Source organism: Zonotrichia albicollis, chromosome 2, assembly GCF_047830755.1.
Source record: "Zonotrichia albicollis isolate bZonAlb1 chromosome 2, bZonAlb1.hap1, whole genome shotgun sequence".
Taxonomy (NCBI): Eukaryota; Metazoa; Chordata; class Aves; order Passeriformes; family Passerellidae; genus Zonotrichia; species Zonotrichia albicollis.
The window spans coordinates 50,278,032-50,297,521 of NC_133820.1; the positions used below are offsets into that span (position 1 = coordinate 50,278,032).

Below are 19,490 nucleotides of genomic sequence, written 5' to 3' on the forward strand. Positions count from 1 at the left end.
TAACTTTTGGAATCCACAATAAGGGAAGTGTTGTACAAAGACTCACTTATATCTAACAAAGAACAAGTGGTGGAAAGAACCTTCATATTCAGCCTCAAGAAGACAAGAACCCAAAAAAGAAGAAAGAAGAAATTTTTGACAATGAGGATAGTGAAGCTGTGGATGCCCCATCCCTGGAAGTGCTCAGGGCCAGGTTGGGTGGAGTTTGGAGCAACCTGGTCTTATGAAAGATTTCTCTGCTCATGGCACAGGGATCAGAACAGATGATCTTTAAAGGTCCTCTCCAACTGAAACCATTTCATGAATCAACAAGACCCAATCCAAAGACACTTAAGCAGAATTTTCTGTAATTTACATCTGCAAATACTGAAAACTACTCTTTAAGTCAATTTTCAACATATTCTAAGTAATATATTATGCTGAATGACAATTTGTACTCCCAAACACCATCTAAATAGAACAGCATCAAGCCATTTATCCAAAAGCACCAATCTAGCAGGATATTTTTAATACAAGTAGTCCTCTATTTAAATTAAACTTAAGAACTTAACTAGTCTACGGCCTGTGTATGCCTTCCAGTCAATTCATCTGTGAGACCATCAAATAAAACTCTGAAAGCAGCAGAATTTTAATTTAATTTTCTATATCAGGAAAAGCTTATTTTTAAGACAGAGGCTGTCCAGCTGGAATTAAACACATAAGCCAAGTCTCACTGCTTAGATACACTCCAGGTCTTTCGCCTGTCTGTCTTCCTATGAAAAAATTCCTCTGTTCCTTGCAATTTCTCTGGTTCAAACTGGCAACTTAATGGCTTTTTATGTGAGGACCAAATAGCAAAATAGTGTCCTACGGTTCACTGGAAATTTGTTTTGCTAGCCCAGTTAATTGCAACCATTTGTCCCTCAGTACTGCATCAGGCAGACCCAAGTCCTGCACAGCACTGGCATCGTACATCACAATCCCTGACCGCACCACCGAGCTGCTTCTCCTAATTTTGTTTGGTGCTCTGGGGTACTCTCCAGGGTAAGACAAAAACAGATGACTTTGTTAACTGTGGATATGTGCCCTGAGTAGCTTTGAGGTTATTACGCTTATAATGCCAATTTCCAACCCTACAGAGCACCAGTTTCCATCTCTTTTATTATCTGTTTCCTTGCATTAGGCCTGCAAAGCCATCAGCACAAATATCATCATCATCACATCTGCACTGTAGCCAAGAGCTATTTGAAAACTCCTATGTGAACAGCTCTGTTAGACAGCAGGGATGCAGAATAAAGTTCATTCTGTTGCTTGCATGAGCACAATAAAAAGCAACAGTGAGTAGAACCTTAGCTTATTCCACAGTCCTCTCACTCCCTGTTTTTTAATAACACCTCTCTTAAGGCACAAATAAACCCAGAGCTACCATTTAAAACAAGCTTTTCACTAATCTTATAAACAACAAGGACTGCCATGGTTTATTAGAAATAGAAGTATTATTCCTTTCAGCTACATCACACAGAAAATATACAGTAAACATTTACAAATTTCTGGTTTTTTGGTTTTTTTGATGTCAGACAATCCTAGAATGGTTTGGGTTTAAAGGAACCTCAAAGATCATCCAGTTCCAACTCTCCTGCCATGGGTAGAACCTTCCACTAGATCAGGTAACCTAGAACCCCATTCAGCTCAGTCCTTAACACTTCCAGGGATGGGGAGTCCACAACCTCTCTGGGCAACCTGTTCCAGTGCCTCACCACCCTCACACGACAGAATTTTTTCCTAATTTGTAACTGAAACCTGCCCGGGAAGGGGAAGGGGAAGGGGAAGGGAAGGCCCAAATCTCAGTTGTTACGACAGCAGTATAAAAACAAAGCAAGTAAACAAGCAGGAAGAAATAGATGAAGGTTCTAGCAATGAAAAATCATTCATCCTTCAAGACACATTTTTTATACTCTCATGTATTAAACATTGGAATCAGTCTGGCAATTAAACAAAACTTCTTAAGAATATTAAAAATGCATAGATCACATTGACTCCAAGGAATGAAAAGGAAGAAAAGAAAGTGAAAAAGTAACATTTAAAAATTGAGAACATTCATTACATGTGTTCTCCCATTTTTCAAAAAATCAGCATTCATTTTATCTATGCAGGGGTTTTTTTGCCAGTAATTTGAGATTTCACTACTTTAATAAACTACTACAATGGACGTTGAAGAAGTAGATGCAAGTATATAACCTGTAAAACATTACTTGATCAGAATGAAAACATTAAAATACTTTTCAGTTTTAGCCCTTTTGCACTGCTGATATACCTAATTTTAGGCCTATTAGACAAAACTATTAAAAAATAAATTATATTAGAGAATAGTTAGAGTATGTCCATCCACAGACAGATATAAAACTAACTATACAGTGGTTCAAATCATCTTCAGTGCATCTTCAGCATGTGACATTCATAACATTAAAAAAATAGCTAAATAAAAATTGTAGAATCCTCGAGACACTAGCAAACATAAGTTTCATTCTTCTGATAGGAAGTCATCATATACACTATCCCTGGACTTGCACTTGAACTACAAACCTATTCATCTTTGATGTCTTCTATTCCATTTGGCCACTTGCTAAACTCAGTGATTACACTAAGAAAGGGCACCATATCACCAGGATATCCAAGGTAGTTGCTTGTTCCAGAACTGTTTGAAAGTTTCTTGCAAACTGTGTATTCCCCCCCTCAACAGTCCTGGAACTAGCTCCTTCTAGAGAGATGGAATGATTTATAACATCATTGATCAGCATTTATAATATCATTGATCACCCTCCCTATGCAAGTCCTTTTAATATGGAAGAAATGACTAGCGAGGACCACAGCTCTATTGTGGATACATTAAAAGTCTGAGCACCCTGAGGGCACTGAGGCATGGGACAACCTTTCCAACATTTCTGCCTTCTAGGTTACTGCTTTTCAATCACAGAGGCACTTACCACTTATCCTGTGGCAGGTTTAAAGTTATGCTGCCTTTGACTTCATCCCCGAAGCGCATATACCCCAGGGTGGCCAGCGAGATGTACAGTGCCATGACTATTGCCATCCCAACATTCAGTGCCTGCGGGAAACGGGAGCTGTCCTTCATTCTGTTTTCCAATGGCAGCACCTGGAAACACAGGGAGAATCAATCACATCTGATGTTCTCAGAGCAAAACTACTTGTCTCCCCTCTTTCAGTGCCAACTTCCAAAATTCAGGTTATTTTATAAATAAGTAAGATTATTCTACAATAATGTTTTACTGCCCAGATGGTCACAATGTCTTCTGTATCCAATAGAAAAACTTGGATATTGAAAAGCACATATTTTGGTTGGAAAAAAGCATCAGAGTGGAATCATAAAGCAATATTTATAGGTTAGAAAAACTGCCAAGAGAAACTTATGGTGTGGAGATGAAAATACATAAGCAATGAGAGTAACATGAAATTTTTTTTGGCAACAAAATTTTTCAGAATCCAAGGATATTTCTCCAATTCCTGTCAGGTATGCCTGCACTGTCAGCCTCCACCACAGATAAAGCTACTGACACACAAGCTCAGCCTCAGCATACAGCCTCAGCCCTCCCAGCAAATAATCTGGAGTCCATTGTCACAGACAACTTTTATAAAAAAATCCTTTCCTTAGGATTTTTCCTCCTGAGAAGCTGAGAGGCCTCAGGAACAAAATGTAAACAATGGTTATCTGCTGCTGTGGAATGCAACATGTGGATCTGTGATTGGTCTCATAGAGTCGTTTGTAACTAATGGCCAATCACAGCCCAGCTGGCTCAGGCTCTCTGTCCAAGCCACAAACCTTTGTTATCATTCTTTTCTATCCTTAGCTTAGCTGGCCTTCTGATGAAGCTTTTTCTTCTATTCTTTTAGTATAGTTTTAACGTAATATATATAATAAAATAATAAATCAAGCCTTCTGAAACATGAAGTCAACATTCTCGTCTCTTCCCTCATCCAAGAACCCCTGTGAACACCATCACAGTCCCATGACTACCAGAATGCAGTCCCAATGCTCTTTTTCATCTCTCTAACAGAAACAGGGCCAGGTACACCAAGCCCTGCTTTTCCTAACTACAGTGCTTTGGGCCTCACTTGGTCAAGCTATCTCACTGGGCCTGCCATCACTGCAAAGTGAAGACTCAGGCGCTTCAACCGTTACTGCACGAAGTTTGCTGGGAATTGCCTTCTACTTTTACTACTCTACAGCATTCAGAAAAACACTCTCAGTAAGTTCCAATTTAAGTTTTTAGACACCCAGACAAAACTTCCAGGCAAGACAGTAAAACCCAGTGACAAGCTCACATATTGCTCTTCCTACCTTCCATTTCACCCACAAAACAGATCATTAAAACATCAGCTGACAGCACATGGATACTCCTAGACAAGCACTTCCCCCACTTCTTTCAGGAGAACTGTACAGTCATCTCAAATACTGAATATGGGATATAGTCCAAGATTAAGACACATAATATGGTATGTCTACATCTAAGTGAAACATCCAAGCTCCATTGATGCCTTAGGATTTTAGCTTTTCTATTTTTCATATATTTATAATCCTGCAATTCTTTAGAGTATAACTCTAAACTCCATATAGAGTGTTAGCAACTGTTTTTCTATTTTAGTCAGACAAAACAATTCCTCTCCAGGCCTGGGAATCAAGGACATCTTACTGTCTCAGCCCCAAGAGATGTAAACAAAAGTGATTTGGAGGGCAGCAAACTTGGGGTAAAATGACTTCATTATCTGAAACTGAAATTGGAAGATTATTCCCCAATATGCAAATGGATCAAACTTATAAAAGTATGGAAATCCATGACCCATCATCCATTTTTGGATGTAACCCTGTGGGGGGCTTCACCTACCCTAAAAGTACCTGAAGGCCCTTTAATAAATATAATCACTTTTTATTCTCTTAATTTTTTCCAGTCTTTGTTTTTAGGTAGTCCCAAAAAGGCATCACTAGAATGAAATTAGGTAATGAAGATCTAGGCAATACAGAGAGTGGAATAAAGTTCACAGCTCAGCTTATCTTTCAGTAGACATGCAGGTTATATTTGATGACAGCATAGTTAATTAAAGAAGCTTGTCATCCCTGGTTAGCACTTATGTCATATCTAATACAGACAAACAGTCCCAGTGCAATAAGGTTGTCCTGTAAAAGCTAGTGTTCATCATACAAAATTGCTTTTTAATTGACTGAATATTTACTATTTAAGCAATATGAGTTATGAAAAAAACAGATTTCATCCACTAATTAACTAACAAATTGATATATCTGAATTTCTGGCATATTATTTTCTATATGGTAATTACTCCTTTCCTCCTAGTCACCCACTGAAATTTACTTCCTTACTTGTAGTAGCATAACACTATTGCCAGTCTATACCACATGGCCCTATTTCTCCTGTATTTCAAATCCCAAAAAGTAATTTTACACTTGGGAACCGAGACATCCCTAAAAAGGTACACATTTAGAGGTAATTTTTATTCCTATTCAATTAAAATGCATTATACATATCAACTTCTTTATATATTTCAGAGCCCTCACTGCTGATGTTGCTCCACCAGAAAAGAACCTGAACTTAGACTGTAACTTCATCTGGTGGGGAATGCAGAATTTAAACAAAGAAGAGTTTCAGAAATTAAATCAATTTTTAAATGAGTGTCGAGCAGCAGGAAGAATGCAAAAAGAGACATGGTCCGTAACAGACTCTAACCAGGGTATCTGCCTTTTAAATATTTTTATATTTTAACAAAGTTCTTTTCACAGGCAGACAAGACTATCATAGAATTGTTTTTCTGAAAATTAGTTCATAAATTAAGTAAAGGACTAGTGGCACACACTATGTTCAATGTTCTTGATTCCATAAGGAAGCATTGAAACTTTCTTTTCAAATTTTTAACTATGCAGACATTTTTTATCTTTAGTATTTAAAGCCAAACAGTTTAGCATTTAAACCAGAAGACCCGTGTTTCTCTAAGAAAACAAAAGCATAAAAAAATTAAAAGCAATTTAAAACCATTATAGGACAATGCTCTTAAGAATACACACTCTGCTTTTTAACTATCCACAAAACCAAGTTTACTCATTAAATGCAATGGTATCGTTTCCTGTATACTTATGAGTAAATCAGAGTAAAACATATCCATTTAAACTCATGTTCTCCTATCAACATCCCCTCTTTAACATTACAACTTTCATTTTTGCTCTGTAAGGAAATGAAACACAAAAAGAAATACAGGATAATAAGACTAGTGGTGAGAGACACATTAACATGTGTAGACCTTGAAATTATATTTAAAAACACTAATTCCTCCCAGCTTATCCTTGAGTATCAGGACTGCATGTGCCTCCAGGCTGAGCAGATGAGAATGCTAATGCAGCCTTTTGTGCATCACTCAGAGCAGGTGAAAGTGTCCCTGCCCAGCTCAGCACGAGCCTTCCCAGGTTCAAGTTCCCTCTCTGAGCAGCAGCAATCTCAAGACAGTCGTCATTGCAGGAGATGCTTCCCTCATTAAAAGTGACCCCCAAAGAAATCATGTAAAGAACTTGAGCCAGGTTTTAGAGAGTATCCAATATCACCCACTCCAGCCAAGCTAAAAAGTTCTGTAACTCATGGGATTAGCATGACACTGAGTAACAACCAATTACATGTATATTACCAAACTCACCCGGCTCCCCAAGCTGCTGAAGCCCATCAGGATCCAAAGGATCACTGCAGCATCCACAAGGAGACAGAGGCTGCCAGGAGATATGATGTGAGCCAGTGCTTGTTCTGACACTGAGTCACTGGTGGGCAGCTACTGGATAGATCTTCACTGTAAAGTTTCTTTCCAGTCCCTGCACAGCTCCTCTTGCAATGACTTCAGAAAACCTAACATTTCATCAGAATGCAAGAGACAAGGTTCTTTTCACAAATGCTTTTTAGTTCTGGTTTTACTGCTTCCTTCCTGGAACCAGGAAGTGAGATGAGTTAAGATTCAGTTTCAAATATACATTCTTAACCTTTTTATTTAATGACTCTCTTCTGTGCTTCTGATTTCCATGCTGCACTTCCTTCAAGCCCTTTCCCCTTCACTTCACACTAGTCCCTGTCATAGCCTTAAACACCTACGAAATAAGATATTTTAGACTAAGCTTATTCTTTTCCTAATTTCTCAATTTCCATCCTTTTTTTCCTCCTCACTGAGTAAACTCTCTATCTAATTTTTCTCTGTCAGCTGCTTCACAGAGTTTTTCCTACAATTTTTGAGACATTTGCACACATCACTACTACTATACTCCTTGAAACTTAGTACTATATTCTTTTAGTTACAATCAACCTTTGGCTTCTTAAAATTGCAAAACAAGCACAGTACATCTTGCTTTCATCCACCAAATAAATTCAAAACTAGCCATAATTAACTGGCAAAGAATTGTAACTGAATGTTTGAAATAACCTGGCTAATCTGATATCATCCATTGTGCAAAGTGCTTTCCCCTTCATTTCAAGCTGCTTGAAGTAGGTATAAATATTCCCAGTAACACCATTGCCTCCTCATCCCTTGCCTTGAATATCCTGCTACACTCACAGTCTTCCTGCAAATAAGCTGCAGGGGACTACCTAATTTTAATCAGAAATCTCTACTCTACTTTTCATATAACTGCACTAAAAAAAAAAAACCCTACTAGAGAATTTGATCTGCAGACAATCAGATAAACTTTTATTTAATTTTCATAGCCACTGAAAGCTAATTTTGGAATGGATAGCTTAAGAGCAGATGTGCTTAATGTTTAAATACATAAAGTCACCTTTCCATTTCTCAGGAAATCCCACTAAAATGGCCATCCTTTATCCCCTGCACTTTTAAAGTAAGTATATCAGGCAGACAGCTATATAGAAGTTTTGATTGGCTTAAGCTGAAGACAACTCAAGAATTTTGGCAAATTAAAACCAATATATTTATCAATTTACTCAGGGAAGAAAAGTATCTAATAATGCTCTACAGCACCAAAATAAAGCCGTGTTCAAAGCAAAAAAATTTGATATCAAAGGTATTCAAGATATGTAAACCTAAATTCTATTACCTAACCTCCAAAGACAAATATTAAATCCTCAGCAGACAAATGCAGTCCAAGCCTGGCCCATTCCTTTTTGTCTGCAGAAGATACCAATGAATTCATCTGCTCACTGAAAGGTGGATTTACAACCACACAGCCTATGGGGGAGCTGCAGAAAAAGTACAGTTACCTCAAGTAAAATAATAGTAACAACATACACCATTATTATATTACCATGTGTCCAAGTTTAGAGCAAATTTGGGGAAGAATCCCCCCAAAGGAGCTCCGGTGGGAAAAGCAGATCCAATCGGCCCCTCCCCCCAACTGGTCCGGGAGGAAAGAAAAATACCTCCTTGGAGAAAGGTGGAAAAAAAACCCCCTGTTTATTAAACAATAAGACCAAAACAGTATCAAAACAATGAGACCCCTTGCCACTCTAAAAGAGATGACAAACTGAGAAAAACCCCGGGTTCAAGCAGCAGCTCACTCAGTCTCTGATCAGTCTCTCAGTGCTGGAATTGTCGCAGGCCAGGGCTGGCCCGGTGGCCACAGCTGCAGCTGCCGGTGCTCTCCTGGGTGTTCAGTCCAGAGCAGTTCCAAGAGGTCCAAAGAAAAGGGAAAAAACAGTCCAGGGAACTTCTTTGCCTCAGCTAGCTAACACTAACTAAAAAGCAAAAGAAGAGCTCTCTGTCCCGCTGTCCGTCCGCAGACAACACAGTCAGGAGCAGGAATGTGGAGGAGTGCAGTGTCTGAAAAACAAAACTGCGCGCTTCTTCTCTCTCCCTCTTCACTCTCTGTAACACTCTTAAAGGTACAAAACTTATTATTATTCAACATAAACAGAATGAGACGATTGGGGATAAAAGCATCATATAGTCAACCCAGGACATTCCACCCCTTATCCCCATATCGTCTGCTTACTACTAAAACTAATATAAATTCTAACTCTACAAGTACATACATGATACATCCATTATACAACTATACACAGACAATGGTAATAACATTCAGGAAACAGTGATATTTATACAGGTTTTATCCAACAATCAGGTCTCCCTGAGGTACACATCGTGTTCTTCCATCTTTTTGCATTATCCACCACGTGCAACCTGGTCCCTGAGCAAAGACAACCCCACGAATGGGTTTGTCTGTACTCGAGGCAGAATTGATCCACACAGTCTTCCCTAACAAACCTCTGACATGTACCACTGGGACTTTGTCTCCATCTACTCTCTGCAAAGGCTCAGATTGGGCAGGGCCGACTCGGTTAGTAGAGCCTCGGGTGTTAACTAACCAGGTGGCCTTTGCCAGATGCTGATCCCAGTTCTTGAAAGATCCCCCACCTAATGCTTTCAATGTGGTTTTTAACAGTCCATTGTACCTCTCCACTTTGCCTGCAGCTGGTGCATGGTAGGGGATATGGTACACCCACTCAATGCCATGTTCCCTAGCCCAGGTGTTGACAAGGCTGTTCTTGAAATGAGTCCCATTGTCTGACTCAATCCTCTCAGGGGTGCCATGTCTCCACAGAACTTGCTTTTCCAGGCCCAGGATGGTGTTCCGGGCTGTAGCATGAGGCACAGGGTAGGTTTCCAGCCATCCAGTGGTGGCCTCCACCATGGTCAGCACGTAGCGCTTGCCCTGGCGTGTCTGGGGCAGTGTGATGTAGTCAATCTGCCAGGCCTCCCCATACTTGTACTTGGACCACCGCCCACCGTACCAGAGGGGCTTCAGTCGCTTGGCCTGCTTGATGGCGGCACACGTCTCACAGTCATGGATAACTGAGAGATACTGTCCATGGTTAGATCCACCCCTCGGTCTCGTGCCCACTTATAGGTGGCATCTCTGCCCTGGTGGCCTGAGGCATCATGGGCCCATCGAGCTAAGAATAACTCTCCTTTATGTTCCCAATCTAGGTCTATTTTGGACACCCCTATCTTTGCGGCTTGGTCTACCTGATCATTGTTTTGGTGCTCCTCATTAGCTCTACTCTTGGGTACATGGGCATCTACATGGCGGACCTTCACAGGCAGCTTCCCTACCCTGGTAGCAATGTCTTTCCACTCTTCAGCAGCCCAAATTGGCTTTCCTCTACGTTGCCAGTTAGCCTTTTTCCACCTCTCCAGCCATCCCCACAGAGCATTGGCTACCATCCATGAATCAGTATAAAGGTAGAGCTTTGGCCACTTCTCTCTCTCAGCAATGTCCAGGGCCAGTTGAACAGCTTTGAGTTCAGCAAGTTGGCTTGATCCACCTTCTCCTTCAGTGGCCTCTGCCACCTGCCGTGTGGGGCTCCATACAGCTGCTTTCCACTTCCGGTTCATTCCCACAATGCGGCACGACCCATCAGTAAAGAGAGCGTATTGTGTATCTTCTGCTGGCAGTTGGTTGTATGGTGGAGCTTCTTCAGCTCGTGTCTCTTCTTGTTCCCCTTCATCAGAGAGACCAAAGTTTTCACCTTCGGGCCAATTTGTAATGACCTCCAAAATCCCAGGGCGATTCAGTTTACCTATATGGGCGCGCTGAGTGATGAGAGCAATCCACTTGCTCCATGTAGCACTGGTGGCATGGTGAGTGGAAGGAACCTTGCCTTTGAACATCCACCCCAGCACGGGTAGTCGGGGTGCCAGGAGGAGTTGTGCTTCAGTGCCTATTACCTCCGAAGCAGCCTGGACTCCTTCATAGGCAGCCAGGATTTCTTTCTCTGTTGGAGTATAGTTGGCTTCAGACCCTCTGTAGCTTCGACTCCAAAATCCCAGTGGTCGACCCCGAGTCTCCCCAGGCACCTTCTGCCAAAGGCTCCAGGACAAGCCATGGTTCCCGGCTGCAGAGTAGAGCACATTCTTCACCTCTGGTCCTGTCCTGACTGGGCCAAGGGCTACTGCATGAGCAATCTCCTGCTTGATCTGTGCAAAGGCTTGTTGCTGCTCTGGGCCCCAGTGGAAAGTGTTCTTCTTACGGGTGACCAGGTAGAGAGGGCTCACGATCTGACTGTATTCGGGAATATGCATCCTCCAAAAACCTATGGCGCCTAGGAAAGCTTGTGTCTCTTTCTTATTGGTGGGTGGAGACATTGCTGTGATCTTGTTGATGACATCGGTGGGAATCTGACGCCGTCCGTCTTGCCACTTCACTCCCAGAAACTGGATCTCTTGAGCAGGTCCCTTGACTTTGTTCTTCTTGATGGCGAAGCCAGCTTTTAGGAGAATCTGGATAATTTTCTCCCCTTTCTCGAACACCTCTGCTGCTGTCTTCCCCCACACAATGATGTCATCAATATATTGCAGATGTTCTGGAGCCTCACCCTTTTCCAGTGCAGCCTGGATCAGTCCATGGCAGATGGTGGGGCTGTGCTTCCACCCCTGGGGCAATCGGTTCCAGGTGTACTGCACGCCTCTCCAGGTGAAAGCAAACTGAGGCCTGCATTCTGCTGCCAGAGGAATGGAGAAAAATGCATTGGCAATGTCTATAGTGGCGTACCACCTTGCTGCCTTGGACTCCAGCTCGTACTGGAGTTCCAGCATGTCCGGCACAGCAGCGCTCAGGGGTGGGGTCACTTCATTCAATGCACGATAGTCCACAGTCAATCTCCATTCTCCTTCAGATTTTCGCACAGGCCAGATGGGGCTGTTGAAGGGTGAGTGGGTCTTGCTGACCACCCCTTGGCTCTCCAGCTCTCGGATCATCTTATGGATGGGGATCACAGCATCTCGATTCGTTCGGTACTGTCGGCGGTGCACTGTTGAGGTGGCAATTGGCACTCGTTGCTCTTCCACCTTCAGGAGACCTACTGCAGATGGGCTGTCTGACAGTCCAGGCAAGCTGTTCAACTGCTTGACACCCTCTGTCTCTACAGCAGCTATTCCAAATGCCCATCTGAGTCCCTTTGGGTCTTTGAAATACCCACTTCGAAGGTAGTCTATGCCCAAAATACATGGGGCCTCTGGGCCAGTCACAATAGAGTGTTTCTTCCACTCATTTCCAGTCAGGCTCACCTCAGCTTCTACCAGAGTAAAATCCTGTGATCCCCCTGTCACACCAGCAATAGAAACAGACTCTGTCCCCACATGTCTTGATGGGATTAATGTGCATTGTGCACCAGTGTCAACCAAAGCTTTGTATTCTTGTGGTTCATATGTGCCAGGCCAACGAATCCACACAGTCCAAAAAACACGGTTTTCCCCAGCCTCTACCTGGCTAGAGGCAGGGCCCCTCTAAGCCTGGTTATCCTTCTTTCCCTGGGCATATGTCTTGGAGGTTCCTTCAAGGGGATCAAAAATATTGTCATTATCATCATATGTGACAGTTCGGTTACTGGCCACTGGAGCTGCTTCCCTTTTGGAACTTCCTCTCTGAATCTTCAGTTGTCTCACCCGTTGTGCCAGAGCAGAGGTAGGTTGTCTATGCCATCTCCTCATGTCTTCTCCACAATCACGCAAATAGAACCACAGCTCAGCTCGTGGGATGTACCTTCTCTCGCCGTCTGGGGAACGTCTGCGTTGGGTACCAGAACCTCTGATCTGTACCGCCGAGATTTGGAGAAAGCTCTCTTTAATCTCCTCCCTCAGTTTCTTGTGACCCTCCTCTATCTTGTCCTCTAATTTTTGAAGACGTGTTTCCACCGCTGCGATTCTGGCATGTGTTGGGCCATGTACAGCATCTGCATATGCTCGGAGCTTCCTTGCCATGTCAAGCACAGTCTCACCCCCCTCATCCCTCTTCATGATGGCTAAGGCAGAGGCATATTCTTGTGGCCCGAGTCGTACGAGTTTTCGCCACATCACAGACGTGCATGGTACTAAGTCTGGGTTCCTAGTTGTTACATCATCTGAGAAGATAATCTCAACCACGGCCATTTCTCTCAGGCGTTGGATCCCTTGCTCTATTGTCTTCCACTGAGTCTGCTGCATATAGAGATCGTCTGCACACAGGTATCTTTCTGCCACACTTCTTAGGACCCGTTCCCAGAGGCTCTGAGAGTTAGCCCCCCTCATCATTCCTTGGTCTATGACAGTATCCTGTGACAGGGATCCCAAATGCCTGGCTTCAGTGCCATCCAAAATTGTAGCCTCGCCTGCAGCATCCCAGAGACGGACCAGCCAACTAATTATGGATTCATCAGACCTTCGAGTGTAGTCCTTCCTTAGGCCACGAAGGTCCTTCAGGGAATAAGACTCAATATTTGCGTCTGATCTTGCACCTGCTGCTTTGACTCCTGATTTTACGTCAGGAGGCATTGAGGTTCCTTCTCCTGTATCACCACCATCATCATCATCATCATCCACTGGTCGATCAGTTTTTTCCGTGCGTTTCCCACTTCTAGTACTGGTAGCAACAGCCATGGGTTTAGATGCTGGCTTAGGCTCACTGTCTGGTCTAGCTGCTGGCTCTGAGCCTGGGCTGTTGGCTACAGCTTGAGTGACTGGGATAGCTGATTTATCTCCCTGCCCCCCTGCCTCTGTCTGCTGCCCGACAGTATCTAACAAAGTGCGATAAGCATAGGCCAGGGCCCAGCTTATTGCAATTAGCCTTTTCTCCTTAGAATCGTCATGGCACTTCTCCTTTAGGTATTTCCCCACCTCTGCTGCGTTCTGAATTTGTTCCCGTGGGAAATCCCAGCCTACAGGATCAGAAAATTCCTACAGGGTTTGGCCTATATTTTCCCATTCTCCACCCCACTCAGGATTTTTCACGCCTGCATCTGCTTCTGGATCAGGGGTCTCACCAGCTCCTCTGGATATCTCAGCCCTCATTCTAGAGAAGCTGCAGACCATATAGAGGAAACTTACCAAATTAAATACCAGAAAGATGGTCTCTTTAACATTCAGGGGAAACTGAACATTCTCAAAAAGTGACATAACCGATCCAAAGGAGAAGAGGGAAAGGGAAGGCTGGAAAGTCTCATTCTTAGCTCCTCCTCTAACAGACTGAGTGTAGTTACTAATAAATTCCCAAAACATACCACTGGAATTGGGATGCAGGGTAGGATGAAGAAACCATAAACCATACATGCTGTAAACAGAGGTCAGTATCTTTTTGAACGCTTTATAAATCATTATCACCAAGGCCAGCACAACAGCTATTCCAATCCGTACCCCTCTACCGTAAAAATTACTTGTTAAGGACAATAACCCTAATGACCAGAAAGGTATTGAAACCTCAAAAAGGTCTAGAGCCCAGAGCCATACAGAGGCGTTCTCAACCAGAGACATCAGGGGTTCAAGCAGCATAGCTACTAACTGCTTTAACAACCACAGACACACAATTAATAGGGCTTTTTTCCACATTTTCCAGCCGCGCGTTGGGCGCCAATTCATGTATTTGTCCAAGTTTAGAGCAAATTTGGGGAAGAATCCCCCCAAAGGAGCTCCGGTGGGAAAAGCAGATCCAATCGGCCCCTCCCCCCAACTGGTCCGGGAGGAAAGAAAAATACCTCCTTGGAGAAAGGTGGAAAAAAAACCCCCTGTTTATTAAACAATAAGACCAAAACAGTATCAAAACAATGAGACCCCTTGCCACTCTAAAAGAGATGACAAACTGAGAAAAACCCCGGGTTCAAGCAGCAGCTCACTCAGTCTCTGATCAGTCTCTCAGTGCTGGAATTGTCGCAGGCCAGGGCTGGCCCGGTGGCCACAGCTGCAGCTGCCGGTGCTCTCCTGGGTGTTCAGTCCAGAGCAGTTCCAAGAGGTCCAAAGAAAAGGGAAAAAACAGTCCAGGGAACTTCTTTGCCTCAGCTAGCTAACACTAACTAAAAAGCAAAAGAAGAGCTCTCTGTCCCGCTGTCCGTCCGCAGACAACACAGTCAGGAGCAGGAATGTGGAGGAGTGCAGTGTCTGAAAAACAAAACTGCGCGCTTCTTCTCTCTCCCTCTTCACTCTCTGTAACACTCTTAAAGGTACAAAACTTATTATTATTCAACATAAACAGAATGAGACGATTGGGGATAAAAGCATCATATAGTCAACCCAGGACACCATGTTTGCTTTTCTGTCCTAGTGCATGTGCTCTTGCACTGCACAGAAAAAGGTCATGCAATATTTTGAGCAACAGGCTTCTATTCCATCACTTTTAGGTACACTTTTAAAGCTCACTCTCTTTACTAAGCTACAGAACATCACTATTTAGAACACGTAGAATAAACAATCCAATTTTCCTTAACAGATCCCTCATGACTACAAACAAAAGGGCAGCTACTATTACCCAAGGAAAAGTGCAAGCCAAATGGTGACTGTACATCAATTTTTATAGTAAAAGTTTTATATGAAATAAATAAACCCAGAAGAGAAGTTCTCTGTACAGAACACACTGCCTTCTGAAACCTGTTGAGCAATTCCAATCACTCCAAAAACCAATCTCCTCAGACTCCAGTAAAGCCCCTTTCGACTTGTTTCACCAGGAAAAAGAATTACTCACCTACACAAAAAAACCAAACTCAATCTACCACCCTATTCTGATGGCCTTGATTTAACAATGCTTGAAGGAATTGTGTAAATCTTACCTAGCTTGCTGTCCAAACTCTGCACTCTCCAGGGGTTCTTGTTTTCTTTTATTATATTCAAGAATTTATTTATCACTTTATTATTATATTTATTTAATCTTTATCTTGCTCTGAAATTTAACAGAACTTCTGCAAGTTTGTGTATTATCATGTCCTATGTGACTTTGTGAACCAAATCCAAAAAATTTCTCTCCAATGAAAACTGGAAATGATAAAGCAGCATTTTAGTTCGGTCATCAATATTTTAAAATATTTTTAAATATCTGTCCTGTCAAAATCACTGAAGTGTTATATGCTTTGCTGGCCTTTACAATAGTCTGTGGTTTTATCCAGCAAAAGATAAATGCTAATAGAAAATTACGTTTCTAATTTATCAGACAGTTCCAGCCCCCAGTCACTTGGACTGCAGCCTACAGACTATACAGCACTATGGTCTAACACGTTCTGAATAAGTTATGCTACTCTCAAAATTTCCACAAGGTAAGTGATAAAAGAAAAAACTACTTAGAAATGCAAGTGTTGCTGAAGGGTATATTTCAATCTACTGCAATAATACATAAAGATGTAGTACATGATTGTGTATTTCTGGACTCTTTCTGGCTCAGGAGGTAAAAATGAAATTTCCCAAAGCTGTAATGGCACTTAAATTTTTATGCCAGCCAATGATCAAACCCACACTGAATTTAAGTCCCCTCAAAATAAGTGATAATGATTACTAAGTTCTCACCTATCCCTACCTGTTCCTTTGTAAGCAAGAGAAAAAATTTACAAACTTCAATCTGTTTCAATGGAAAGGTTTAAAATAAAACATTTTCCCAAAAGGTCTTTTGTCTTTTATGCGAAATGCTCCTCCACGCATTGCTTTATTTTCTAAGGGGACACAGAACAAAGTATACACATATTGCAAGGTCCTGCATGGGGCTGTGCAAATTTCATTACTGCAGAAGTGAAAAAATAAATTACACTGGTTTCCACTGAGGACTAATGAGTATGACAGGAAATAAATAGGATTAGAGACCTACAGAAATTTTTAACTTTAAATACAGAAATTTCTCTGCCCTGGGATAAGGAGCCTTGAAAATACAGACATATACACTCCTGGATCAACAGCTAAAAAACAACAGGACCCCAAAACAGAAAGTGCTTTGCATGTCACACCTAACATTTTACAAGGCCATCATTGAAAGAAATAACCACCCAATTCTGAAAAGAAACCCCAACCAATCCAAACAGAAGGAAGAGAAGGCACTGACAATTTCACTTTCTTTAGAACAGTTCCATACAGTTCAGCTTGCCCTGAGAGCGTGCCATGCTTTGACAGCTACACTACCCATCACCTTTCCCATGGCACACTCACAGAGCTCAAGCACAACACCAAGAATACACCAAGACAAGCAGAAGGACACACACCCCATCACTTCCTGCTATAATCTTCTCACTCCAAATATCTTCCCCATTACAATATTTTCCCTTTCCACCTCTCCCATTTCTTTTCTTTCTTCTGCTGCTCCTGAGAAATCAGTATAATTTTTCAACCACAATGTTTATTAGGGAGCCATCACTGATGCCTGCAGAAGTGTTCAGCAGTACATTACTAGGGCTCCCAACTCTGGGAGAACATGTATTAATAAAAGATTTTAGGTTTAGGAAAGGTATTCTTCAGTGAACATTCAAGAACATTACTGAGTTAAAAATTCCTTTGACAAAATGATAGGTTTATTAATACCTAGTATTTTCAGCCATATAATAAAATAACTTTTTTCCAGCTGCTGTCTCCATCATCCCTTATTCAATAAATGTAAATGATTCATGATTTACAACAGATTTAACTTATAAAATAAACATGTTGGCAAAATATTTAAGAGGCAAACTAGAACTTAAACTTCATTTATTGTTACATATAGACACAAGCATTGCAAACTGCAATGCTACTTTCATCAATGAAAAGCCTGCACAGGGCCTATTATAGATGGTAAAGTTAAGATGCTGCTGATTAAATGACAGACATGAAAGTCTAAAACCAAGGATGCAAGTATTTGTTCTAGCTAGCTGCTCTCTCCAGGAAAAGTTATTAACATTTCTGCATCTTCAGGGTTATATTCAAGATCTTTCTCACATCATGAAGACTTACATTTAAATACACTTGGAGAATTCCATACACTGCAGGTAAGTGCTCACTAAGTTCAAAAAAGCTGCAGTTTAGAGGACTTACAGAATGGTGGGCCAGGGGAACAAAAAATCTGGCTCCAAAAAAGCAAAATAATTTGGATGAACATTCCTGCCTGAAATTATTTAACTATGTTTCTAATTATATATAACATCATCATAAGTAGTTTGTGTATCACTCTGCCTCTACTGCATGTATAATTAAGGCAGACACATCTTCCATCTAAGACAGGGTCACATCTAAAAGGAAAATTAGCTTTTGTACCTCACTGAAGCTGTGTCTCACACCCCAAAACCCACCTGCCATAAGCTGGGGGCAGAGCACGACAACTTGGCCCTCTGACACTTGCTCTTTGCCTCCTTCTTCCAAGTCACCAACCACATAATGATTAAGAAAAGTTTCAGGCAAGTAAGAAGTAAACTTAAAATGCCTTTGTTCTACGATTGCGTAAATGCATGTGTATCTTATGTTTTCTAAAGAAAAAGAAACATTTGAATGCTGCAAGCATGTGTGTGGGATGCTGCATGAAAGAATGTTATCCTAGGGACTTTGTGTTATTAAGAATTGCCTTTAAAATAAGAAGTAATAAAAGTACAATATGTAAAAAACAATGGCTCTCCAGGGTGAAAGCAAGTTGCTCCATTCTCAGGAAGCGCAAATTACTGGTAAGGAATATTTAACTTGATAAAGAGGTGATATCAAGTTGTCTAATACTTTATCAACATTCATCTGAATTGGGCACATGTATATTTTTAACAGTTTCTGATACAACATCTTTCTATCTGCTGCACCTAACAACATTCTCTGTTTCTAACACATTTGTTCATCATCATTTCCTGATTTTGCACAGTAGCTACAACACACCTCTTGCTGACACAACATCTGAAGTCCACACTTACCATGTACATTTAGTAGTAGGTCATGTCCACAGTGATCAAACCCAGTCCAAATACAAAGACATGCTTGTCCAAACACAAAACCATCCTCAGAGAATTCTCACCTTTCACATTTTGAGGATACAAGCCTTTGCATTATCAAAAAAAACAACAATGGAATTGATATACCTTGGTCCAAAGAGATGATGTCTCAAGCAGATTTAGATGATGTCAGGTTACCTGTTAAATGTCTGCTTCTGATAAATACAGTCTGGTCTTAAGGACAAGGGAAGCATGCCACTGGGTTTCTTTTTTTTTTTTTTTTAAGGGCAATACTAATCTGTCAAAAGAGTTTTTGACAATGAGGGGCTTTTATCTCAAAGCCACAGGCCTAACAAGCTCATCTGCATTACTTTCCAAATCCAAACAATGACATTTTAAAATGATAATCCACTTAGTTTTCTCTTTTTAAATCTTCTGGAATTGGTTAGCTGCTGCCTAATGTGATCCAGAGCCTGTCTTCTGGTATACAAATACCACCCTATCTTCGGCTGCAAAGCTGTGATATCCAAGTTCAAAAGCAGTTTGAATAGACATCTTCAAGTAATAGGCCAAAATATAAGAAGTCTTCTTTTCCAAACCTGAAATTAATGTTGGAAAGTAATGTTTTTCTCTTCACTAAGCTAATCTGTCTGCAGCACTCAACAGGAGGGGAAAAATCACACTCAATTGTAAAAACTGCAGTTAATTTAGCATATTTATATGTAATGGAGAATGAAAATTATATTTCTTGTTTAAATATTATGATTCTATTGCATCCTTCTTCCTCCTGAAGCTTATTATAAAGTATCACTTTCACATTTGGAATTGGTTTTTTATATCTAGAACAAG

The 19,490-nt window shown here is 41.4% G+C and overlaps 1 protein-coding gene across 1 annotated transcript in view; it reads right to left on the reverse strand.

The window, feature by feature from the left end:
- The window catches only part of SLC36A4 (solute carrier family 36 member 4), a 95,712-nt gene that overhangs the window by 47,948 nt on the left and 28,274 nt on the right, over positions 1-19,490 (reverse strand). The window contains 1 exon segment of the mRNA XM_005495617.4: positions 2,964-3,133. Coding sequence (XP_005495674.2) covers positions 2,964-3,133 — 170 coding nt within the window.